Below are 22,120 nucleotides of genomic sequence, written 5' to 3' on the forward strand. Positions count from 1 at the left end.
CATCGGACAATAGTGAATCGGTGCGCACACACTTATCAGTCGCCTCTCGCTCAGACTCTCCCCTGATAACGTCAGTTGGGGAAGTAGAGGCGCGCCGAGGCTCAGTGAAAGAAATCGTGCAAATCAAACAGCAGATCAAGACATCAGAGAAAACACGAGAATGCCCACTCAAGGTTGCCTAGGGAACGCTTTGCCAATTTGATTGGAGCTAATTAAAAATGGGACGACGCATCACATTATCTTCATCCAACATTATTGCTCCAATTTATGTTACGGTCATTCTGTAGAAGGGTATCATTTGATGTGTCATAAGCAAAAACACTCAAATGATGTTTGGGTTAAAGCTACCTAGAGTTCATTCTCATACGTCATACACGAAAAATCAAAGAAGATACAAAGGTTCTGTCTACTAAAAAGCCAATATGAAACAGCGTTAATCGGTGCAAAATAAAATTTCTCACAAATCATTTCTCAGGAATAACTGGGGATTCCATTCACTCACACCTGCCAGATACTCATTCCCACTTTGCATCCTTCTCTGGCAGTCCATTCTGACAAGACAGAATGTTTCACTATTTTCAAGTATATGCTACTTCTCTGCTTATGACCTACTTTGATCATCAGATATCGAAGTTATCACATTAACTTCTCGCTTGGATTTACACTATTAATTTCGAATTAAATGTAATTAAATGATTATTATTGTTGTTCAATACATGTGTTTTGGATTCATGTATTTAAGCATTTTTATTAGGGCCAAGATGCGTAGGCCAATGTAAGACCAAGCATGTTCGTTAACTTTTTACAAAATATATATTCGGGCATTTTATTTTATCATGTAAATATTTCAACAACAAAAAACTATTTTAAATGTGTTCTTGAAATCCTACTACTGAATTTGTCATATTTATTCTGGTATTGGTACAAAAAATATATATAATGAAAAGATAGGCCTATATCAAAACATGACAGTCCAATTCAGTTGATGGTCTTCAGGAGTGGTCAGCTGTGCTCCTGAATGTTTGTTACAACTCCAAGGTTTCTCCCCGATTCAAATAAATAATGTGAGGGGAGACCATTCTGCATCCTTGCTCTTTCAATGAGCTCCAATTACCAGGATTTAATCTTGAAATAAAGCTCATTGTGATTTCTCTATATTGAAGACTTCCTGTTTACACTACTTAACACAAAGAAAACATATGCGGTTATGACCATTCAAGAACCCTATTGAAAGTGCAACTCCTCGCAATTACCTATTGTAACCCAATAACCTCTATGAATGTGCTAGAACGTGTGTGTTTATTGAGTTGCCAAGTTTCTGAAGCGAATGTTGAGTGGGCGTCAGAAAATAGAGAGGGGGAGGGAGAGAGGCGGTGACGGGCACGAGTGGGCTTATTTGCGCAATATTTATCTCCCATTGGTCACTTAATAGAAGCTATTCTGATGTTCTTCGGTGACACGACGAAGATTCCGTCAATAAAAAGAAAGACGACAAGCCAGTCAAAAGAAAAATAACTGTTGGGGAAGAACATACACTGACTTGCATCATATGCGCTCCTGTTCCACCTGCACCTCTCCACGCCTGGGTTGAAACAATTATCCAACATTACTGCGGTATTTATATTTGATTTATTATTCTATTTTTGTCAGTCTGGTTATTACCGTGTTGTACTGGCGTTATAATATTTACAAATAATAACATTTGTTAGTCGTGGGATTGCAGCTGTTACTCGCAATTACTGTATTTTATAATCAGTAATGGACTTGCAAATGTCCTGTTTATTAATCGAAATGCTCCCGTGAATAATTATACGAGCCTATTACAATTTGGTAAACTGTTGGCAGTTAACATCGTAGACTAATTGAATAGCGTGGTGGCCACACCATTACGCATGGTGCTTGATCAATCAAAAGAGAGAAAAGTTGTGCCACTAACATGGAATTGAAACAAAGACTAATCAAAGTTCAAAACAAATACATGCTTATTGTCGAGGGATATTTAAAAACAAATCTGTGATAAGTCTAAATCTCATAGACAAGTGTTAAATTTTCCCTGGCAAGTGAACATGACATTTTCTTCGCGTTTCTCCTTCATTTCAGGGATTTGGCAAAATGGAGTGGTATGTCCTGGTGTTGATACTTAGCTTGCCATCTTCGACCCAAGCAGACTGCTCTTCCCATTGTCTGCAATGCGCGCAACAAATCCTCAATACAGACATCCCAGTCAACAGTCTGGTAAGATTTGCTTTACATCATGACAAGATAACTTTGCTTTTATCCAATGGAAACAAGCAGAACGTGTTGTTTTACGTTGATGTGTGTTTATGTATCTATGATGGAGTCATTTTTGTTAATCAAACATCGTAGAGTGTTGAGCTTGTTGTGGCGGTGCGCAAAGGCTCGTGGCCCATTTCAGCACCATGGAGAGCACGCTTGGATTGTGGAAGCGAGTGAGAATTGTCTTCAGACAAACTTGCCATTTTTCCCAAATGTGTTCTAGAGAAGCCTGTGGGCACAAATTAATGACAAACTCAGATTAAATGTTTTCTGTAGTAAACAAACAAAGACATATAACTGAGTGTAGGTAAATATATTATTCTCGTTCTGCCTACTCTTTTTCTTTTCTAGCCTTCTCATAATGTGGTTAGTAAATTTGCCGATTTTTACTCACTGCTCTTTGCATTTTCCTTTCAGACTTGTACCTTGGAATGTGAGGGAACTCTACTGACCACGGCCGAGTTAGACAAATGCGGGAAGACTCAACAATCGCGCGCAGTGGGCTCGGAGTTCAGCGATGAAGATGCGGGTCCGCGGTCCACGCCAGAGAGGGAGGACGACCAAGACGCTTCAATTGCAAACGTGGTCAAGCGTTACGGTGGATTCATTAAACGAATTGACAAAAACAAAAACAAATTGTTAACCTCTCCGTGGCGCGAAAATGGCGTTTATAAAGGAGCATACGCGTTCCCTAAGAAATACCAGGACTTGCTTAGAAAATTTGGAGAGAGAGACCTCTCGGAGTTTTCGGAGGACTATCAGGGCGGAGATGTTGATTCTGAAAACGAGATGGGAATGTTCAATGATGATGAAGCTGCAGCATTAAACAAGGTCAAACGTTACGGAGGGTTCTTACGCAAATTTGGTCCAAAGACAAAGTCAAAGAGAAGTGACTCCAGGGAGGAGCAAGGTAGTCGAGAGGAGTTACAAAAGCGATATGGAGGTTTCATGCGAAGGATTCGGCCAAAGTTGAACAACTTGAACACCATGAAGTGGGACAATCAGAAGAGGTACGGTGGCTTTCTACGTCGCCACTACAAATTGTCCGTTCGTTCAGATGAGGAGCCTAGTTCATATGATGACTTTGGTCTATAGAAAAAACGAACTTCTTTCGCTAATTCACTTGAATTCTCACGATTATCCGTATGTGTGCTACCTATAGCCTACTGCTTACCTGGTTGCACATTGTTGCGGCAGATTTCATATCTGTAAAGCAAATGCCAATAGGCCTACCTGCTTGTGTCAGTCATGTTTAAACGCTTTCTGTGTTACGGACTTACCCGTGACGAACCAATTAATTTCTGTGTTATTAGTCAAATATTATTTATTACAATATATGATGCTTGTTTAATAAATCATTGAATAAATACTTTATTTGTCAAAGTCGTAAGTAAAACTTGTTTGTGTCCCTTGAATGAAAAAAAATGTCTAGGCGAATTGATTATCAAACTCCAAAATGACTCATTGAACGCGAACACACAACCATCCAGCCACCCACACGCACGCCTGATTTATGTACGTAGGCTACCATACAACCTACAAAATTGAAATCGACATCTTGCCATTCACCTTGTAGCGCCAAAGGTGACCAAACGCGTAAAGCCACCACCTGTTACCATTCGGAGAGAAAACAAATACATATACTAATGAGATAACTGTAATATTTCAACAAACATAAAGAATAACAACAACAAAAACTAGGCCTACAGCATAGCGTACATAGAGGATGATATGGACCTTACATCAGTGGTCTCATTTTTAACATGAAAATACGTTTCTTAATTAAAATCAATCACCCTAAATTGAGTCGTCAGGTTGAGTGGAAGTGTACTAGCACCATCTTGTGGACGAGTAGCCTTCGTTGCCAAGAGGACAGCGCGGAACGTTGAGCATTGGGAGCGCCAATGCTGCAATGGAGTCCGCTCGAATGATTTACATTGAATAAAACATTGAATAAAATGTTGTAGCCTTTGAAGTTCACTGATTGCAATGGCTATTCTAAGAATCCATCAAACATTTTAAGTTGAAGCATAATATTTCCATCAACTTAAATCAATGACATGGATACAAGGACATATCAAACTCACTGTTGAGCGGTCAGCATTGAGTCCAGCAACTGTTATCCAGGTTTGATGTCATCTGACTTCATATGCGGTAGTGCACTCAAAGCCAACGCACCTGCCGGCAGTCGCTGGCCAAACATGAATATACGGAGAAACAAAGTTAAGACTTTAGTGCCCCCAATCGGTAAATTCTGATATCAAGATAAGGGGCTAGTGGAATAGCGACACGCCTGAAAACTTGTTTAGAAAAAGTATAGGCAGGCTATTGTAACATACCGATGAAATAATATAACAGACTTTCAAGCAGGTAACGAAGTTAAAAAATAAATAATATTGACTGTGCTAAAACACGCCATATTTCAACATCAAAACGTCAAGCTTACCTATTTCATTGCAGCACGACTACCAGGTGACATCAAGCAAAGTGCAGGTGCATTTATACGGAGACTTGATTACACACAGGTGCATTGTATTTATCATCATTAGTCATTTAGGTCAACATTGGATCATTCAGAGATCCTCACTGAACTTCTGGAGAAAGTTTGCTGCACTGAAAGTAAAGGGGCTGAATAATTTTGCACGCCCAATTTTTCAGTTTTTGATTTGTTAAAAAAGTTTAAAATATCCAATAAATGTCGTTCCACTTCATGATTGTGTCCCACTTGTTGTTGATTCTTCACAAAAAAATACAGTTTTATATCTTTATGTTTGAAGCCTGAAATGTGGCAAAAGGTCGCAAAGTTCAAGGGTGCCGAATACTTTTGCAAGGCACTGTACAAATCATTAAAATCGAGAAGGAAAATATTTACACAAGAAGCAACCTAATTTCACACAGTCAAACTCTGTAATTTAGTAAATTCACCCATTCTGCGATTCTCACTGTTAAACATCGTGTTCAACGCAATGCTCTTTATATCACCATTTGATCTGATCAGTCAATGCCAATAAGCAAAAAATTAAACTGCACCAATCTTCATGTTAAACTACTTTTACAAATAAAAAGCAGGAAGAAAAAACACTATATTTACATGAAACTCTGATATGACTTTGTCGAGTAATCTTCTGAATCACCACAACAGAATGAATTAACTATTTATGTTGAATGTTTATGTTTATTGAAAACGTTTTTGGGAGATGTGATGGATCATTGGGGATCATTCAATATTCCCCTTCTTTTGTTGTTCAATGAAATCATCCCATGTGAAGAGTCAACTCATTTAATTAAAGTTCAATTTGAAACTAAATAGTTTTTTTCTATTGGAAGGATTTAATAATGTGCAATTATGTCTACTTATGATAAGGTAAAAGGTTTATGTTTGTTCCATATGATATGGTAAATATATCCAATGCAAAAAAACATCTACAGTGGGGCAAAATACTATTTAGTCAGCCACCAATTGTGCAAGTTTTCCCACTTAAAAAGATGGGAGAGGCCTGTAATTTTCATCATAGGTACACTTCAACTATGACAGACAAAATGAGGGAGAAAAATCCAGAAAATCACATTGTAGGATTTTTTATGAATTTATTTGCAAATTATGGTGGAAAATAAGTATTTGGTCACCTACAAACAAGCAAGATTTCTGGCTCTCACAGACCTGTAACTTCTTCTTTAAGAGGCTCCTCTGTCCTCCACCTGTATTAATGGCACCTGTTTGAACTTGTTATCAGTATAAAAGACACCTGTCCACAACCTCAAACAGTCACACTCCAAACTCCACTCAGGCCAAGACCAAAGAGCTGTCAAAGGACACCAGAAACAAAATTGTAGACCTGCACCAGGCTGGGAAGACTGAATCTGCAATAGGTAAGCAGCTTGGTTTGAAGAAATCCACTGTGGGAGCAATTATTAGGAAATGGAAGACATGCAAGACCACTGATAATCTCCCTCGATCCGGGGCTCCACGCAAGACCCCGTGGGGTCAAAATGATCACAAGAACGGTGAGCAAACATCCCAGAACCACACGGGGGGACCCAGTGAATGATCTGCAGAGAGCTGGGACCAAAGTAACAAAGCCTAACATCAGTAACACACTACGCCGCCAGGGACTCAAATCCTGCAGTGCCAGACGTGTCCCCCTGCTTAAGCCAGTACATGTCCAGGCCCGTATGAAGTTTACTAGAGAGCATTTGGATGATCCAGAAGATTGGGAGAATATCATATGGTCAGATGAAACCAAAATAGATTTTTTTGGTAAAAACTCAACTCGTTGTGTTTGGAGGACAAAGAATGCTGAGTTGCATCCAAAGAACACCATACCTACTGTGAAGCATGGGGGTGGAAACATCATGCTTTCGGGCTGTTTTTCTGCAAAGGGACCAGGACGACTGGTCCGTGTAAAGGAAAGAATGAATGGGGTCATGTATCGTGAGATTTTGAGTGAAAACCTCCTTCCATCAGCAAGAGCATTGAAGATGAAACGTGGCTGGGTCTTTCAGCATGACAATGGTCCCAAACACACCGCCCAGGCAACGAAGGGGTGGCTTCGTAAGAAGCATTTCAAGGTCCTGGAGTGGCCTAGCCAGTCTCCAGATCTCAACCCCATAGAACATCTTTGGAGGGAGTTGAAAGTCCGTGTTGCCCAGCAACAACCCCAAAACATCACTGCTCTGGAGGAGATCTGCATGGAGGAATGGGCCAAAATGCCAGCAACAGTGTGTGAAAACCTTGTGAAGACTTACAGAAAACGTTTGACCTCTGTCATTGCCAACAAAGGGTATATAACAAAGTATTGAGATAAACATTTGTTATTGACCAAATACTTATTTTCCACCATAATTTGCAAATAAATTAATAAAAAATCCTACAATGTGATTTTCTGGATTTATCTCTCATTTTGTCTGTCGTAGTTGAAGTGTACCTATGATGAAAATTACAGGCCTCTCATATTTTTAAGTGGGAGAACTTGCACAATTGGTGGCTGACTAAATACATTTTTGCCCCAGTGCACATTTAAATGGTATTCATTTGCATGTTAATTCCCACTGAAAAGTTTCCACCTCTGAATATTCATATTCCCCGAAATGTGCAACCCGAGCCCTGAGTGAACCCGATCGAACATCTCTGGAGAGACCTGAAAATAGCTGTGCAGCAGACACTCCCCATCCAACCTGACAGAGCTTGAGAGGATCTGCAGAGAGGAATGAGAGAAACTCCCCAAATACAGGTGTGCCAAGCTTTCAGTGTAGCATTACATCCAAGAAGACTCGAGGATGTAATCACTGCCAAAGCTGCTTCAACAAAGTAAAGGGTCTGAATACTTATGCTGATGTTGAGTTCAGTTTTTTTATTTGGAATAAATTAGCAAATATTACTAAACCTGCTATTCTTTGTCATTATTGGGTATTGTGTGTAGATTGAGTAAAAAAAAATAATGATTGAATCCATTTTGGAATAAGGCTGTAACGTAACAAAATGTGAAATAAGTGAAGAGGTCTGAATACTTTCCGAATGCACTGTAGTCTTCAGTCATTTCAGAGCACACTACAGTGGAAACACGACTAACATTGAACTGTTCTAATCGACAAAAACTCATAGCCCTAACAAATTACAAAGATTGAAGAATTTAGCAAATTTATTTACAAAGTGTACACTCTTACAAGTCCAACAAAACAACCAGTTTGTTCACTTTCAATTTGTTCAAAGCTTTAAAAAGTAGACTTAGCGATATGACATAGATGCATTAAGTAAACAACATTGTGGGTCAATTTCCGCAACCACTAAGAGCGTTGAAGCACGAGGCTCAACTTCTCCTCTGTTTTGGTTGCCTGGCTGCTATGCTCTAACAGCCTGAGGCGAACCCGCGCACTTGCGCTGATACTGTGTGTGAGCAAAGTCTTGCATCTCATTTTCAGAACCCAACATAATTAATATTGTAATATTCAACAAAAAGATATATACAGTTAATTCATCGCTGAAATGAAAAATAATTCTGACATTGAAAGATGAGCATTTGTAGAATCTACATTTTTAGCATAATGTAAAGAAATAATGTGAACATGGCACGTACACCCCTGTGAAAATTGACACCTGAGAAGAGCTAAGATCATGACTTTTGAGCAGGGATGGCATCTACTTGCATGTTGGGAAAAAAACATACACACACGTGCTGGTTCCTACGACTAAAACGGGCAGTGCATGTATACGTTGTTAGAAATGTTTTAAGTCATCTTTATAAAGTTTTACTGAGATGGGTACTTCATAGTTCAACACCACTAGACCTACACTGGTTCCAGCACTTAAACCAGTGAGGACAAACGGGGCCTCAGTTCCTGCTGTGTGTGTGTAATAATATAGGAGTAGTACATCTCTCTAACTCTCCACCTCCACCGTCTCCTTGGCTTCCTGCACCTGAACGTCCACCTGTGTATCCAATGCCGTTACTGCTGCCATACCCTGCAGCGCGTTGTTACCCATGGGCATTGCCACCATGGTGGGGGTTCCCTGGAGCGTGCCCCCTGCAAAGCCCTGTAGCTGGGTTCCCAGCGCGGCAGGCAGCGTGATTAGCTGGTAGCCCGGGCTGACCATCTTGATGAAGGCCGTGGTGGCGGCGGCGCCCTCCTGAACGGCAGCGGCTGAAGAGAGTACCGTCAGATTGGAGGCATCTGGGCCCAACTCGCCCACGGGGGATGTCAGCACCGTGTAGGTCTGCTGGCCGGCACCAACCGCGCCACCCATCGAGAGAACTTTGCACCCAGCAGGCAGGCCCGTGAGCTGGGTGAGGGGCAGGGTGATCTGGGTGGGGGCGCTGGACATAACGGCGGGGCCTGAGACGGCGCGGGTGAGGCGGGGGCGTTTCGGCGTGGGTGGCGTGGCCACGGGAGTCAGGGTCATGAGGACATTGTTGAGGTGTTGGGATTTGCTTTTCAGCTCCTTGGCACGTTTCCTGTGCTCGTCACACTGCTGCTCCAGAGCTACGGCAAAAGAAAGCGGTCAAACTTAATACACACCTAGGCCAAACAGTAACATTTCCCATTATTTGTTCAAGGAGCTGCTTCTAAGCCAGTTGCAACAAAAATAATGATGTCTACAAAACATAATGTAAAGACTGTCTAGAAAACCCCATAAAAACACAAAACAAGAACTCAGACACAATAAGGAAGAATATTATTGTGAGCATTTAACTCACCGACAAGACTGCGTGAATACTGCTCCCTATATCGGTCCATCTGGCTCTTGTGACTGGCCAGCACCTTCTTAACCAGGTCGAGCATGCCAAAGTTCTGCACTATGTTGTTCAGCAGCACAGCGTCTGAGAAGTCAAGGTCCAACACAGAGAGTAGGGAGATGAAAAGACAGGATTGAAGTCAGAATGGCATTAGGATCAGCTCCCCCATCATCTCCCACATGACTATGTTCTATAGCAATATTACAGAGTGAAATACCGTAATTAATACATTTTATAAAAATATTTGAGTGAAATATCCCTTATGATCATCCAACAATATAAAACTGACCATTAACTTGCAGGGGAGGCTCGGTGATGCGCTCCTGCATGCCCTTTAGCACCTCCTGGATCTCCTTCTGGAAGTCCTCCACCACCTCCTCCAGCAGCCCTGCTTCCTTCAGACCCCTCCAGAACGTCACAGAGTCCTCTGGAAAAATGCAAACACATACCATGGAGTTGCTTCTATACAATCAACTATATAGTCTCAAATAGATATCCAAAGAGTTGGATAAAGCACTGTTTAAACCAGATTGCTAGACTTGTGAATTGCCAGTATATAGAGAGTCAGTGTACAACATGGTCACAATTATAACAGTCAATGGATCTAAGTGCTTTAGCACCGTCTCAGGTGATTAGACATATAGTTGGCCCATTACCTGATTGCTTGTCTGATTATTGAACTTTGAGCGGTCACCTCGCCTCATTTCTAAGCATAGTGGTAAGTTGGAAGAAGAAGGCAGGCTAAAAACTTTTGACGTTTAAAATGATAACTCAGAGTTCAAGCTCACCTCCTATGGCCGTGACCCATTCTGTGGTCTCGTCTGATGATACTTCTGTTGGAAACGTGGCCTGTGATCCGTTCACTAGAACAACAAAATCGTAAGCTTTGAATAACTTACAATTTTACACAAAAAATGCCACACATAAGAGGGTTTGAGGGAATCGAGGCGTGTGTGTGCGCTTACTGTCGGCTGACGAGGGGGTGACAGGGACGTAGTCGGTGGACTGCTGGCTTCTGAGTGACACTCTGGTCCCCACTAGGTCAATCTTGGTACTGCGGCATGTGTTGGAGCACACTTTGGAGTGCTGGTAGAAATCCAGCTCGCCAGAGTCCATGATTTTCCTATGGGGAATTGTATTATACACCATTATTTAGCTGCAAGACAGCATCAGAGAAAGTATTTTTTCTCCAACAAAGTGCAGTGTCATGTTCATTAGGAAAGGGTTTTCCAAAGTCGGTCATGAGGCACACCTCGGGTACACGTTTTGTTTTTTGCCCCAACACTACGACGCTGATAAAAAATAAAATAAAACTTGATGATGACTTGGTAATTCAATCAGCTGTGAAGTGCTAGGACAAAAACCAAAACGTGCAGCCAGGGAGGGACCCAGCACAGATTTTTGAAACCCCTGCATTAGGGCACACAACGTTAAATGTTTTAAAAGGTTTTGCAATGGAAGGCGAAAATAAGCATTTCATATTGGATAAGTCCAGGAAGCCCCTCCTCGTTTTAGTCCAATTTAAATGTTTTTCTTCAGTTTGGTGCCCAATGAACACTACCCAGGCCAGCCATACTGAACTCGTGCCCTAAAAATCATCTGATATCATATGTTATGTCATAGTGCCATCTTGTGGCACATTTGAGAATTGCACAATGATTACATGCGCAAAGGATCATGTTTTGGATAACTTCGGCATGAGTACTTTGAATGCTTCAACTTTTTGATCTACATTTCCACTTTGCTTAGCAGTGGGAACTACAAGAATTCTAAATTACTTGCATGAAGGACCATGTGATTCACATTATAAATGTATTGTGCAAACCCAAATATGCATCCTTTCAAAGCCACAGACCTGATCATTGTGCCGTTCACTCGGATGGCTCTCTTCCAGTCTTTCAGTGTAGATTTCCCAGCCATATAGACAAACTCCTTGGGACTGATGAGATGCTCATTGAACTTGAACACAGATAAACAGACAGATGTCATCAGAGTTGTTTTCATTAGTGCACATCTTAGCAAAACGGTGTGCACAAAATAAAAAATAAAACAAGCATTTCTTATTGGATAAGTTCAGGTAGTGTCCTCCGTTTTGTCCCAAATGAACAGGAATCAGTACCTCCACAGGTTCCTTCCTTGGTGTGCATATTAAAGGAATAAGTAACCTCAAAATCATGATCCAATAGGACTGAGTTAAGTTTTAAAAAATTGCTAGAGTTAATCAGACTTACTTGGACACATTTGATGTTGATGCCTGGACAAACAAACTTCTTCCAGACCAGAGTGGCCTTCACGTCCCCACAGGTGACTGGGTAGACCACGTCAGCCTCCACATCCATCTCACCTGACAGCTTCACTGATAAGACAGACACATAACACTTCAGTCCTTTTATTTGATTGTTTCAAAACACTAATACAGTACGGATGTGCGGGTCAGCTGTTTGTTCACACACACCCACCAGCAATTGCTAATAACCCGTCCACAACTGCCCAAATGTGATAAATTGAAAATCTGAGACCTGCACCTGACCCTTACCTGCGAATTTAAAAAATGCACTATACAGTTCCCATTTTTTTCTCTCTTGAACATTTATTGAACAATTAAGTTTTACTTCAACATTTCATCACTTATTTTGTTGAAGATTTAGGTGTATTTAACAGTAGCCTAATGTTTTTCTGAAACATAACAATTCTAACAATGACACCTTGTGCATGCTTTTGTCTTATTGAACTATACTCCGACATTGTCCTTTTTGCCTCAGTGGATCGACGTTAACTTCCCAAAAGCATTTGGTGTGCATTTGGAGTGACTACAGTTAGGCGTCAAAGCTTAGGCTTACGGTCGAATGCCAGATAAAGAATAATTCAAGAAAAACTCTACAAAGTCATTGAAAGCTTTCCACAGGGCTGCTGGCCCATGTTGACTCCACTGCTTCCCACAGTTGTGTCATGTTGGGTGGTCTTTGGGTGGTCGACCATTCTTGATACACACGGTAAACTGTTGAGCATGAAAAACCCAGCAGCATTGCAGTTCTTGACACAAACCGGTGAACCTGGTACCTACAAAAGGGATTGAGGGATTTAAGTACTTTGAACAGGGTATGGTAGGCGCAACGGTTTGTGTCAAGAACTGCAACGATGCTGGGTTTTTCACACTCAAGAGTTTCCTGTGTATATCAAGAATTATCCATTATTTACAGTACATTCGTAAAGTATTCAGACCCTTACACTTTTTCCTCATTTTGTCACGTTACAAACTTTATTCTAAAATTGATTAAATAAATGTTTTCCTCAATCTACACACAATACCCTGTAATGACAAAGCGAAACAGGTTTTTAGAAATGATAGAAAATGTTTAAAAAAATAAAAAATCCTTATTTACATAAGCATTCAGACCCTTTGCTATGAGACTCAAAATTAAGCTCAGGTACATCCTGTTTCCATTGATTATCCTTGAAATGTGTCCACAACTTGGAGTCCACCTGTGGTAAATTCAATTGATTAGACATGATTTGGAAAGGCACACATCTGTCTATATAAGGTCCCACAGTTGACAGTGCATGTCAGGGCAAAATCCAAGCCATGAGGTCGAAGGAATTGGTCTTAGAGCTCAGAGACAGGATTGTGTCAAGGCACATATCTGGGCAGGGGTACCAAAACATTTCTGCAGCACTGAAGGTCCCCAAGAACACAGTGGCCTCTATCATTCTTAAATGGAAATTTGGAAGCACCAAGACTGGCCGCCCGGCCAAACTGAGCAATCGGGAGTGAAGGGCCTTGGTCAGAGAGGTGACCAAGAACCCGATGGTCACTCTAACAGAGCTCCAGAGTTCCTCTGTGGAAATTGGATAATCTTCCAGAAGGACAACTATCTCTGCAGCACTCAACCAATCAGGCCTTTATGGTAGCGTGGCCAGATGGAAGCCACTACTCAGTAAAAGGCAAATGACAACCAACTTGGAGTTTGCCAAAAGGCTCTTAAAGGAGAAACAAGATTCTCTAGTCTGTTGAAACCAAGATTGAACTCTTTGGCCTGAATGCCAAGCGTCACGTCTGGAGGAAACCTGGCACCATCCCTACGGTGAAGCATGGTGGTGGCAGCATCATGCTGTGGGGATGTTTTTCAGCGGCAGAGACAGGCAGACTAGTCATGATCGAGGGAAAGATGAAGGGAGCAATGTACAGAGAGATCTTTGATGAAAAACTGCTCCAGAGCACTCAGGACCTCAGACTGGCGCAATGGTTAACCTTCCAACAGGCCAACGAGCCTAAGCACACAGGCAAGACAACGCGGAGTGCCTTTGGGACAAGTCTTAATGTCCTTGAGTGGCCCAGCCAGAGCGAGGATTTGAACCCGATCGAACATCTCTGGAGAGACCTGAAAATAGCTGTGCAGTGACACTCCCCATCCAACCTGACAGAGCTTGAGAGTATCTGTAGAGCAGAAATGGGAGAAACTCCCCAAATACAGGCGTGACAAGCTTGTAGGGTCATACCCAAGAAGACTTGAGTCTGTAATTGCATCCAAAGGTGCTTCAACAAAGTACTGAGTAAAGGGTCTGAATATTTATGTACATTTGGTATTTCAGTTTTTTATTATACATTTTCAAAAATGTCTAAAAACCTGTTTTTGCTTTGTCATTATGGGGTATTGTGTGTAGATTAATGAGAGAAAAAAAACTATATAATACATTTTAGAATAAGGCTGTAACGTAACAGAATGTGGAAAAAGTCAGACTTTTTTAAATTTAGTTTTTTACCTAAGATTGCCTCCTTTGTCAAAGTGGTGGTGGCATCGGTTTCAGACTCAATGCTTCCATCTGCAAGTTCCCCCCTGAATGGCATAGATAGAGAAACTCCAATGAGTCTACAAACCAGACAAACTTCTGTGGGTGCTAAACCAACAACAATATGCAGCACCACAGATGAGAGGGTACAATCAAGCGTACCACTACCAAAGACTAGTCTATAACCGTCTTTGGTAGTGGTACACTTGATTACAAACCTGCTACCACTAGTAGGGTTGACCTTTTGAATATATGTAACCTGACTAGGAAGAACTCATCACTAAATTGTGTTATGTAACATAAGGTATCACTGACTCAAATGACTGAGGTGTGTGTATGGTAAACACACAATTAACTAATTCATTGTGTATCTGGCTCTAACACTTCCCTGGCTGGGCTGGAGAAGCGGTCATGGGAATTCACTGATCCTCATACATCATACAGCTCTAGTGTGTCCACCACTCACCCCGGTTGGGTCAGCTCTGTAGCCACCAGCACAGTCTTCACTTCGGCAGCTGAGCCCTCCCCTGCTCCATCCGGCGTTGTCACGACTACCACCTCCTCCACATGAACATTGACCTCAGATGATGCCATGAGGGAGGTTGAGGTCTCACTAAGTGATACGAAGACACAGTTGTGTGCTAATGATAACATTTGTAATTCAAGAGAACATCTCCCTTCAATGTCTTCCAGGCTGGTTTAGCTTGCATGAGATGAGGTGGGCTATTGGCAATTAACAGAAGCTATTGGGCACTTCATTGTGGCTACCACCAACTGGCCTTACAGGGGTGATTATGGCGTTAGGGATCATAAGCTTGGCTTTAATAGGCCCGTTTCAATTGGCTACGTAGCTAAACTAGCGCAGTTAGTGATACATGTTGTGGAGAGGGCCTGGCTAACTAATCAACATCACATCAATGCTATTATTGAGCGAGTTAGTTGTTACCTACACATTTCTCATTGCAGCTTGTTCTGTAGCTAGCAATATTTATGGCGTAAGAAGTTTGCTAAGTAGCTAGCTAGCTAAGTGTTTAGCAAGCAAACTAGGCCCAAACAGGGCATACCGATACAGATAGGGAGACGTATTCAGCTGGATATTTTACAACGTTAGATAAACCATACATTAGAAATTCCATTTCACAGGCTGTAGCTACGTTTTAGCTTGGCAGTTCACGTACAGACAGCGAACGCTACGTCGTGGTGATAAAATAACGTAATCTTTACCGAGCACGGCACGCACGTTACGACGACGGACATATTGAAGCATCCAGTGTTTACGGTCTGCTACTAGCTAGCTTGCATAGTGAGGAGAAGTGGGTTGCTTGTTAACTAGTCACAGAGGCACCTATCTGTCTGTTTTTATAGTAGCTAGCGAACGTGACACTTTTTGAATAGATTCTCGCCTTACCTTTTGTTTTCAGATTTCAGAAATGGCTGCTACTGTTGCAGTGCTCAAGAGTAAGGCGAGTTAGCTGCTTTCGCTAACGTTGACCTAACGAGATGTTTACGGGCGTCGGTTTTGCGCAGTCACGGATGGTGCTATCGCAGAGTTCCATAGTCGTGATAGAGAATTCGATTTGGAGTAATATAATTCATTCGATATTGACATTTCATATTTATTACATTATAATATCACAAGAAACACTAATTTATGCAAATATGTTTGTCTTTGCCAGTATTGTATATTAACTGGTCTGTAAAATACCATTCAAGGAAATGCCCGTATTTAAGTAATTCATTCATAACAAACACCGTGTGTTAGTTACCACTTTCATGTTTAACTACATCTTTGACAATATCGATAACTATCTGACAAAGATGGACAAATGGGTCAGTTAGGACAATAGTCAATCATGATTGTTCCTGGTTACAGATTATTGAGCTATTGGCCTAGTTGGTTTATGGGTGCTGCTGGCCTGTCAAGTAACAGTCCATAAAATAAATAAAATACAATGCATAATGTTTAGACACATTACTCCTCTGTATTGTTGGCTTACAGTGCATTCGGAAAGTATTCAGACCCCTTGACTTTTTCCATATTTTGTTATGTTACAGTCAGTGGTGTAAAGTGTTTCATTAAAAATACTTTAAAGTACTACTTAATTCGTTTTTTGGGATATCTTTACTTCACTATTTATATTTGACAACTTTTACTTCACTATATTCCTAAAGAAAATAATGTACTTTTTACTCCATACATTTTCCCTGACACCCAAAATTACTGATTGTATTTTGAATTGCTAGCAGGACAGGAAATTGTTAAATTCATGCACTTATCAAGAGAACATCCCTGGTCACCTCTATTGCCTCTAATCTGGTGGATTCACTAAACACAAATGCTTAGTTTGTAAATTATGTCTGAGTGTTGGAGTGTGCCCCTGGCTATACAAAATAAAAACAAGAACATTGTGCTGTCTGGTTTGCTTAATATAGGCTATTTTAAATTATTTATACTTGTACTTTTGATACTTAAGTATATTTAAAACCAAAAACTTTTAGACTTTTACACAAGTAGTATTTTACTGGTTGACTTACACTTTTACTTGAGTAATTTTCTATTAAGGTAGCTTTACTTTTACTCAAGTATGACATTTGGGTGCTTTTTCCACCAATGGTTACAGCCGTATTCTAAAATGTATTAAATAACTTTTTTCCCTCATCAATCTGCACAATCTGTTTTACCCCATAATGACAATGCAAAAAAAGTGTTTTAGAAATATAGACAGGCACGCACCTTTCTATATAAGGTCCCACAGTTGACAGTGCATTTCAGAGTAAAAACCATGCCATGAGGTTGAAGGAATTGTCCGTAGAGCTCCAAGACAGGATTGTGTCAAGGCACAGATCTGGGGAAGGGTACCTACCAAAAAATATCTGCAGCATTGAAGGTCCGCAAGAATACAGTGGCCTCCGTCGTTCTTACATGGAAGAAGCTTGAAACCACCAAGACTCTCCCTAGAGCTGGACACCCGGCCAAACTGAGCAATCGGGGGAAGGGTCTTGGTCAGGGAGGTGACCAAGAACCCGATGGTCACTCTGACAGAGTTCCTCTGTGGAGATGGGAGAACCTTCCAGAAGGACAACCATCTCTGCAGCACTCCACCAATCAAGCCTTTATGGTAGAGTGGATAGACAGAAACCACTTCTCAGTAAAAGGCACATGACAGCCCACTTGGAGTTTGCCAACAGACACCTAAAGGACTCTTAGACCATGAGAAACAAGATTCTCTGGTCTGATGAAACCAAGATTGAACGCTTTGGCCTGAATGTCAAGCGTCACGTCTGGAGGAAACCTGGCACCATCCCTACGGTGAAGCATGGTGGTGGCAGCATCATGCTGTGGGGATGTTTTTCAGCGGCAGGGACTGGTAGACTAGTCAGGATCAAGCAAAAGATGAACGGAGCAAAGCACAGAGAGATCCTTGATGAAAGCCTTCTTCAGAGCACTCAGGACCTCAGACTGGGGCAAAGATTCACCATCCAACAGGACAACAACCCTAAGCAGACAGCCAAGACAATGAAGAAGTGGCTTTGGGACAAGTCTCTGAATGTCCTTGAGGGGCCCGGACTTGAACCCGATCAAACATCTCTGGAGAGACCTGAAAATAGCTGTGCAGCGACGCTCCATATCCATCCTGACGGAGTTTGATAGGATCTGCAGAGAAGAATGGGAGAAACTCCCAAAATATACAGTGCCTTGCAAAAGTATTCGGCCCCCTTGAACTTTGCGACCTTTTGCCACATTTCAGACTTCAAACATAAAGATATAAAACTGTATTTTTTTGTGAAGAATCAACAACAAGTGGGACACAATCATGAAGTGGAACGACATTTATTGGATATTTCAAACTTTTTTAACAAATCAAAAACTGAAAAATTGGGCGTGCAAAATTATTCAGCCCCTTTACTTTCAGTGCAGCAAACTCTCTCCAGAAGTTCAGTGAGGATCTCTGAATGATCCAATGTTGACCTAAATGACTAATGATGATAAATACAATCCACCTGTGTGTAATCAAGTCTCCGTATAAATGCACCTGCACTGTGATAGTCTCAGAGGTCCGTTAAAAGCACAGAGAGCATCATGAAGAACAAGGAACACACCAGGCAGGTCCGAGATACTGTTGTGAAGAAGTTTAAAGCTGGATTTGGATACAAAAAGATTTCCCAAGCTTTAAACATCCCAAAGAGCACTGTGCAAGCGATAATATTGAAATGGAAGGAGTATCAGACCACTGCAAATCTACCAAGACCTGGCCGTCCCTCTAAACTTTCAGCTCATAGATGGAGAAGACTGATCAGAGATGCAGCCAAGAGGCCCATGATCACTCTGGATGAACTGCAGAGATCTACAGCTGAGGTGGGAGACTCTGTCCATAGGACAACAATCAGTCGTATATTGCACAAATCTGGCCTTTATGGAAGAGTGGCAAGAAGAAAGCCATTTCTTAAAGATATCCATAAAAAGTGTTGTTTAAAGTTTGCCACAAGCCACCTGGGAGACACACCAAACATGTGGAAGAAGGTGCTCTGGTCAGATGAAACCAAAATTGAACTTTTTGGCAACAATGCAAAACGTTATGTTTGGCGTAAAAGCAACACAGCTCATCACCCTGACCACACCATCCCCACTGTCAAACATGGTGGTGGCAGCATCATGGTTTGGGCCTGCTTTTCTTCAGCAGGGACAGGGAAGATGGTTAAAATTGATGGGAAGATGGATGGAGCCAAATACAGGACCATTCTGGAAGAAAACCTGATGGAGTCTGCAAAAGACCTGAGACTGGGACGGAGATTTGTCTTCCAACAAGACAATGATCCAAAACATAAAGCAAAATCTACAATGGAATGGTTCAAAAATAAACATATCCAGGTGTTAGAATGGCCAAGTCAAAGTCCAGACCTGAATCCAATCGAGAATCTGTGGAAAGAACTGAAAACTGCTGTTCACAAATGCTCTCCATCCAACCTCACTGAGCTCGAGCTGTTTTGCAAGGAGGAATGGGAAAAAATTTCAGTCTCTCGATGTGCAAAACTGATAGAGACATACCCCAAGCGACTTACAGCTGTAATCGCAGCAAAAGGTGGCGCTACAAAGTATTAACTTAAGGGGGCTGAATAATTTTGCACGCCCAATTTTTCAGTTTTTGATTTGTTAAAAAAGTTTGAAATATCCAATAAATGTCGTTCCACTTCATGATTGTGTCCCACTTGTTGTTGATTCTTCACAAAAAATACAGTTTTATATCTTTATGTTTGAAGCCTGAAATGTGGCAAAAGGTTGCAAAGTTCAAGGGAGCCGAATACTTTCGCAAGGCACTGTAGGTGATCCAAGCTTGTAGTGTCATACCCAAGAAGACTCAAGGCTGTAATCGCTGCCAGAGGTGCTTCAACAAAGTACAGAGTAAAGGGTCTGAAAACTTGTGATATTTCACTTTAATAATAAATTACCAAAACATTTTAAAAATCTGTTTTTGCTTTGTCATTATGGGGTGTGTGTAGATTGATGAGGGGGGGAAAACTATTTAATACATTTTAGAATTAGGCTGTAAGATCAAAGGGTCTGCTAGGCGGTAAGATCAAATAATCAAGGGGTCAGACTACTTTCCGAATGCACTGCATGTGAAAGGAACATGAACAATGTATCGTTATGGATAGGCTCCATAGTTCTCTAAGGAAATTATGGATCCCATGAAATCATCATGGAATTGTTATTCAGTGTGTATTTATTCCTTGTGTCACTATTTCTATTTTAGGTAGGCCTATATCTATCTTTAATTCTGCATTGTTGGAAAAGGACCCGTAAAGTAAGCATTTTACTGTTAGTCAATTCCTGTTGTTATTCCTCTATGGGATCGGTGTCCCTAAACCGGGACAGTTGTTGCTAACGTGCGCTAATGTGACTAGAATGACGTATGTAACAGCCAACTTTCCAGGACGTAGACATGTCTTATATGAAGATAAAACTTAAATTTGTGTTAATCAGTGAAAAAATACCATGCTATTGTTTGAGGAGAGTGCACAGCAACAAAACACATCACGGCAACTGGTTTGATACATTCACCTCTAAAGGTAAATAATGTACTTACATTCAGTAATCTTGCTCTGATTTGTCATCCTGATGGCCCCAGAGATGAAATATAGAGTAGTTTTGTTTGATAAAATCAAATGTTATATTCAAATGTAGGAACTTGGTTCTACAGTTTGAACCACTGCTGTCTCTGGAAAGAAAGAAAACGTTTTTTTGTTTTTTTATTATCATTTACCAGATCTAATGTGTCATATTATCCAACATTAATTTCACATTTCCACAAACTTCAAATAGTTTCCTTTCAAATGGTATCAAGAATATGCATATCCTTGCTTCAGGTCCTGAGCTACAGGCAGTTAGATTTGGTTCTGTAATTTTACATGGAAATTGAAAGAAATGGTCCGATCCTTATTAAGAAGCATGTGACAAATACAATTTGATCTGATCTGTTTTTCCTCCCACCATTATGGCATGTATTGTGGCATGCCTGACTGCATGTGTATGCCAAATTTAGCACCAAATTGAAAACAAAGACTAAATGTTGAGAATGTGACAGCAAAGATATTGATAACTAACCACAAATTATAACTATAAATAGGTTTCTCCTATTCATCTGGGGGTGACAGAAAAGTGCTCGCCGTCACTAACTTGGTTTACATCCAAACGTTTTATGTGAGGAAAGTACATGTCGGATAAAACATGTCCTTACAGGCCTGATAGAAACGGAACTTTCCAAATGTTGATTAAACAAAATATGCTAGACAAAATTCATTTTTTTTTTGTGCCAGTAAATAAATTCTAAGAGAAATGCTTATGCGCAAATATTGATATAATAACCATCATATAGAAGTAAAGTCACGCGATGACATTTTGTGTGGTCCTCCCACTAAGACTTGTCGGGAAAGCATGCAGTTTATTAAAGTACAGATTGAATAAATCTGGGGGGGGTACAAGGGGATGAGCTTGATTCTCCTTTCCATTAAATATCTAGGGTCTTATTCTGGTGACATGATAATCAATGCTTGATTGCCGTTTGAAAAATGTCAGGGACAGATTATGTTTATGCATTATAATATGCATAAACATGCATATTATAATCTCATTATAGACTATAGGCTATGTGTGCTCTAGCGGTTGGCCAACAGTGCACAGATAACGCTGTTGTCTAGAGCGCACTTGCTGTTACCAGAGTGGGGAAACACCAGAGTGTGGACACTTGCTATATAACGCAATATTGGATGGAAACCTAGCTTCTTTTTTTTGTGTGGCTATAATAGACTTTCAGCTGCATTAAAGTTATTCTACTAGCGGGTCATGTGGATAGAATAGGGTAATAGGGGGAAACTAGCTCCCTAGGGTAACTGCCCTCCCCTGTAAATTCACAAAAACATACATTTAAAAAAAGTTGTAGATATATTCCAGTGAAGGTAGATCTATATATATATATTTAAATATACAAGTAGGAAAGCCTTAAGATAAATAATCCACTTGTTTGAAGAGAAACATTTAGATAACTGGTTATATGTTGGATGAGTGTGTTGGGGGCAACCTGCCCCAAGGGGCTAGTTACCCCTTTATGTTTATGAATGTTTTTCTACCTATCATTTAGACAATGACTATCTCAGTTAGCACTCGTTTATGCTAATTTACTAACTAGTAACTTCACAAGCAGTAAATGCTAGCCAGTTAGCTAGTTAGCATAAGCTGCTAGGAATACTAGCTAGCAACCTTAACGTAACTTAATTTCAGTTGTAAATGTTTCAACTAGTGACTGATAACTTTAGTTAATTTAACT

The 22,120-nt window shown here is 40.8% G+C and overlaps 2 protein-coding genes across 2 annotated transcripts; one reads left to right on the forward strand and one right to left on the reverse strand.

The window, feature by feature from the left end:
- The first annotated feature begins 1,471 nt into the window (after window positions 1–1,471).
- pdyn (prodynorphin) lies at window positions 1,472–3,654 on the forward strand. The gene is made up of 3 exons (XM_064921830.1): window positions 1,472–1,614; window positions 2,101–2,235; window positions 2,695–3,654. Exons 2-3 carry the CDS (start codon window positions 2,113–2,115, stop codon window positions 3,370–3,372), a joined length of 801 nt encoding a protein of 266 aa, XP_064777902.1. The 5' UTR covers window positions 1,472–1,614; window positions 2,101–2,112; the 3' UTR covers window positions 3,373–3,654.
- A 3,954-nt stretch (window positions 3,655–7,608) lies between these two features.
- Window positions 7,609–15,822, reverse strand: LOC135504490 (glucocorticoid modulatory element-binding protein 2-like). The gene is made up of 10 exons (XM_064923130.1): window positions 15,706–15,822; window positions 14,764–14,910; window positions 14,271–14,344; window positions 11,741–11,865; window positions 11,365–11,468; window positions 10,475–10,632; window positions 10,298–10,372; window positions 9,799–9,936; window positions 9,471–9,593; window positions 7,609–9,255 (listed from the first exon to the last, which is right to left on the reverse strand). The coding sequence occupies exons 2-10, from the start codon at window positions 14,889–14,891 to the stop codon at window positions 8,654–8,656; spliced, it is 1,527 nt and encodes a 508-aa protein (XP_064779202.1). The 5' UTR covers window positions 14,892–14,910; window positions 15,706–15,822; the 3' UTR covers window positions 7,609–8,653.
- Between the last annotated feature and the right edge of the window lie 6,298 nt (window positions 15,823–22,120).

The sequence above is a fragment of the Oncorhynchus masou genome, chromosome 18, assembly GCF_036934945.1.
Source record: "Oncorhynchus masou masou isolate Uvic2021 chromosome 18, UVic_Omas_1.1, whole genome shotgun sequence".
Classification (NCBI taxonomy): Eukaryota; Metazoa; Chordata; class Actinopteri; order Salmoniformes; family Salmonidae; genus Oncorhynchus; species Oncorhynchus masou.